Source organism: Ipomoea triloba, chromosome 5, assembly GCF_003576645.1.
Source record: "Ipomoea triloba cultivar NCNSP0323 chromosome 5, ASM357664v1".
Taxonomy (NCBI): Eukaryota; Viridiplantae; Streptophyta; class Magnoliopsida; order Solanales; family Convolvulaceae; genus Ipomoea; species Ipomoea triloba.
This window is the reverse complement of record NC_044920.1, coordinates 879,029-882,980: the sequence shown is the minus strand read 5'-3', so window position 1 is coordinate 882,980 and position 3,952 is coordinate 879,029. Positions and strand designations below refer to the sequence as shown.

The following is a 3,952-nucleotide window of genomic DNA, read 5'->3' as shown; positions in this document are numbered from 1 at the left end:
TAAACAGTTGTTGGTTGATTGAGTTAGTGAGTTCCATTAGTTGATAGTATTGGCTAATTATAGAAAATGTTTGAAAAATTAACTGATAGCTGATTATATGTAAAATGACTTTTTCAAAAAATTAATCAAAAAAAACTGTTTTGAACAACTTTTTGAATTTTAGTTTTTTGGAGCAATAAGTTATTACAAAAAATTAATTAACAAAATACTTATATTGATTGTTTATTGATTGTTTAACAAACAATTAATAGTGATCAAACAAGCTAAATTAGCTGATAGACTAACTATATATTTTACCAACATGGCCGAAGTGATTGCAATTATCTATCTTCCGGCAGTTACTGGTAACTTGATATGATGTTTTAAGCTATCATATTCAGTTGTTGTTGTAGTACTGAAAGTAGCATCATATCCAATGGGCATGGGTTGCTTGGTATGTAGAGTCTGTGATTCCAAGGAAGTCTCTGAATTATTGGTCAATTGATGTTTTGCTGCCCTCCTCAATCCACCTAGTTCAATTGCTACATCCTTCATTGTCGGCCTATCATCCGCCTTCACATTTAAACACCTTTTTGCAAGCAATGCAACCTCTTGTAACTCTTTAGTGTTTCCCTCGCATACAATGTTATCATCAAGAATCTTGAACAATTGATTCCCTTTCAACAGTGAAAGAAAATATTGAGATAGATGTCTCTCCTTCTCTGGGCCATAAAAAGATAGAGGGCTTCTACTTGTTAGCAACTCCACAAGGACAACTCCGAAACTGTAAACATCACTCTTTTCTGTTAAATGGTTGGTTTGTAAGTACTCTGGATCTAGATAACCAAATGTTCCTTTCACCATTGTTGTCAATTGAGTTTGATCTTGTGGGACTAGTCTCGATGCACCAAAATCGGATACCTTGGCAGTGTAGTAATCATCAAGAAGAATATTTGCAGATTTAATATCTCTGTGAATGATGGGAGGGGAAGCTGCTGTGTGCAAATAAGAGAGGACCTCAGCTGTTTCCGTAGCTATTCTTAAACGGATTGGCCAAGACATTTTGGAAGCCTTGTTTTTACTATGTAGATGCTCAGACAATGTTCCATTATTTATGAACTCATAAACCAACAATGGAATCTCTGTCTCTAAACAACAACCAAAGAGTTTGACAATGTTTCTATGATTTATTTGGGAGAGCACAATTACCTCATTGATGAACTGCTCAACTTGAGTTGGATCCATCATCTTGGCCTTTTTAATAGCTACTATTTGGCCATCAAAAAGGTGTCCTCTGTAAACAATGCCAAAACCTCCTTGACCAATGATTCTAATTTGATCATAGTTGTTAGTGGCTCTTTTAAGCTCATCGGCAGTGAAAATTCTTGTTGTGCAAGAAGATGCACTACCTTGGGCAATCTTTTGTTCCAGAATCAATCCTCCATTTTCCATAAAGAATTTGTCTTTCATCTGTATTGATTTTCTCCTTAGATATGCCAAGTACAGACAAAAACCAAAGATCAGCAGTGTTATAGTCCCTAAAGCAATACCTGCACAGACAACATTTGCTTCTTAAAAGGATGATTACAATAATGGAAACGAACTCTGTGTAGGAGAATTTTATGATATACATGCAATTCAAACTTTTCTAAAAAGAGATTTACAGACTTCTTCCAAGCATTCTCATCTTTAATTCTCTAACTCAAATGGATGCACTTTAAGAATTAATTTTCTAATTCATCCATTATTCATTTGGAGTATACAATATATCTATTTGTTGTAATAATAATTATAAATAATATATTATTATTAATATAAACCAAGTGGATGTAATGCTTGAAAACATGGTAGTATGGAGTGGATAATTATATCCCCTAAAACATGGAATGTTTTATGGGATGTGGGAAAAAGCACAAAACATGGATTAGTGGTTGTTGATTATGACATTATGTTTTGTCATCTTTGTTTGCTAAGTTTATATATGTTGTAGTAATGCCGTAAGAATTGTAATGGAGTGAAGAAATAATGCAAAGCAAAACCTTTCTTTGTTAAAAAAAAGTGTGGTCTGTGTGTGAGTGTACGTACAGAAGCAAATAGAAATAAATTCATTTCCATCCATAATCCTTCTCTTTAATTCCTCTCAATTACTATAGATATATTTATATTAAATATATCTTACACTATTTATTTTATCTCACTTAGAAGAAATCTGAATCCACTTTGACTCGACTCAAATCAGAAGTGGACCTAGCAATATTTATACCACAAAATGCTGATTTTACTAAAATTTCCTACACTCTGCATAGTAATCGTACTACCAATAATTTAAGTTATGGGATAAAACAAAGGATGATATTGGTTTACCCAAAACAAGCATGACCGGTTGATGACTAGAAGAAATGCACCCTAAAGCACCCTTCCCATCGCCGTGGTAACCTTTGTTGCAAGAGCACTCATAACTACCTTTGGTATTTGAGCAAATAGCATTTTGGGAGCAGTTGTTCTTCTCTCCATCCTCGCACTCATCAATATCTGCAAAGCCAATTTATGTGAAAGCTGTGTAAATTAAATGAAAATAGAACATAGGAAGTGTAGAACTGTAGATAGATGACAAGCGTGGTGTACAGTTATAAATAGGGTTCAAATGGTAATTTTTCATCCTTCATCTCATTTGGGATGGTTTCTTTTTTTCTCCTTATTAAGATCCACCTAGAAATGCAAATCTTCGTACCCAAATATTTATTTACTCTGTATTTATTTACTTATGGTTAAAGTTGATTTGGTACAAAAATTTACATTTTTGCTTAAACCTGGAAGAATAATGAATCATCCCGTATGAGAAATTACAGTTAAGGCCCTATTTCTAATAGTTAACTAACCTAATTTTAACAAATGATTAAATTGAATAAAACCATCAAAGTAAAATACTAAATTGAACATAAAAACTCATTTAGAACTAAAAATTAAGAAAAATCACTATAGAAAGGACGATATTAACTCAATTATGTTTATATCTAACAAATAAAACATAAGAAGTGCAGATGGACGATGACAAGCATGAAGAAATATACTATACATACCTTGGCAGCCAGAGAGGTATGGATTGCCTTCATAACCCTCCTTACAAGCACATCGATACCCTTCACTACTGGCAGTATCATTGATGGCAACGACACATGTGGTGTTACCTTGACATGCCGTATTGCACGTCTGATTCGAGATGATCCAGTCCAGAACAACCGGTAGCTTCTCCACACCCCATTCTCTGGTAAGCATAGTGGAGGAAAAGATGAACTCCTCTTTTTGCACCACGAACGCGTAGCTGCAGGGAATAACAACATGGGTTGTGTTAGTATATTTTTGCAAGCTACCCACCTCAACGAATGCGTTCCTCGCCACGTTGGTAGTTCCGGTCTCGCAACACCCAATTCCGGTCTCGCAACTCCCGTTCTTAACCTCCTGTAAGCCGTCACAGAAAGCCCTACAAGCTTCGATTTGGTTTTGCAGCTCATAGTCTATGAGAAGAGCAAGCGCGTCGCAACCGACAGTAATAAATTTATTGGCGGTCTGGTTAAGGTAGAATGTTGGCGGGGTGGGCCATGATTCAAATGAGGAAACTTCTCCACCTGTTTGGTTATAACAGATTTTGTTTATGGGCTTCATGACGCTCAACTGCCCTTTAACTGTTATATCCTTTACCTCGGCGGTAGTGTTTGTTATGAATGGCTTTGGAGGATGATAGGAGGTGTTGCAAGTGATGGAGAAGTTTGAGTTTAGAGCACATTCTTCTCTTAAACCAAAGGGAAATGGGATCATTACGTTCCCGCAACGATCACTGCAGTTGGGTTTGGCTATGGAGGAAGAAGAATTGTTAGTCTTTGATGTGGCGGCGCTAGGAGCAAAACCTACAATTGCCGACAGCACAAGTAGTAGTACAAGGAAGAAGCTCTTCATGTTTCGAAATGATAACAAA

General features: G+C 35.8%; 1 protein-coding gene across 1 annotated transcript; it reads right to left on the bottom strand.

Moving 5' to 3' along the window:
- Positions 1-222: 222 nt before the first annotated feature.
- LOC116019968 (putative wall-associated receptor kinase-like 16) lies at positions 223-3,952 on the bottom strand. The gene is made up of 3 exons (XM_031260375.1): positions 3,060-3,952; positions 2,344-2,511; positions 223-1,529 (listed from the first exon to the last, which is right to left on the bottom strand). The coding sequence occupies exons 1-3, from the start codon at positions 3,931-3,933 to the stop codon at positions 325-327; spliced, it is 2,247 nt and encodes a 748-aa protein (XP_031116235.1). The 5' UTR covers positions 3,934-3,952; the 3' UTR covers positions 223-324.

Bases quoted from the DNA above. Each gene is read 5' to 3' on its own strand.
- LOC116019968 (XM_031260375.1), bottom strand. From the start codon at position 3,933: ATGAAGAGCTTCTTCCTTGTACTACTACTTGTGCTGTCGGCAATTGTA. The intron at 2,512-3,059 runs GTATGTATAGTA...TTGGCTTTGCAG, and splicing joins ATACCTCTCTGGCTGCCAAG to ATATTGATGAGTGCGAGGAT. The intron at 1,530-2,343 runs GTAAACCAATAT...TTGTCTGTGCAG, and splicing joins ACCGGTCATGCTTGTTTTGG to GTATTGCTTTAGGGACTATA.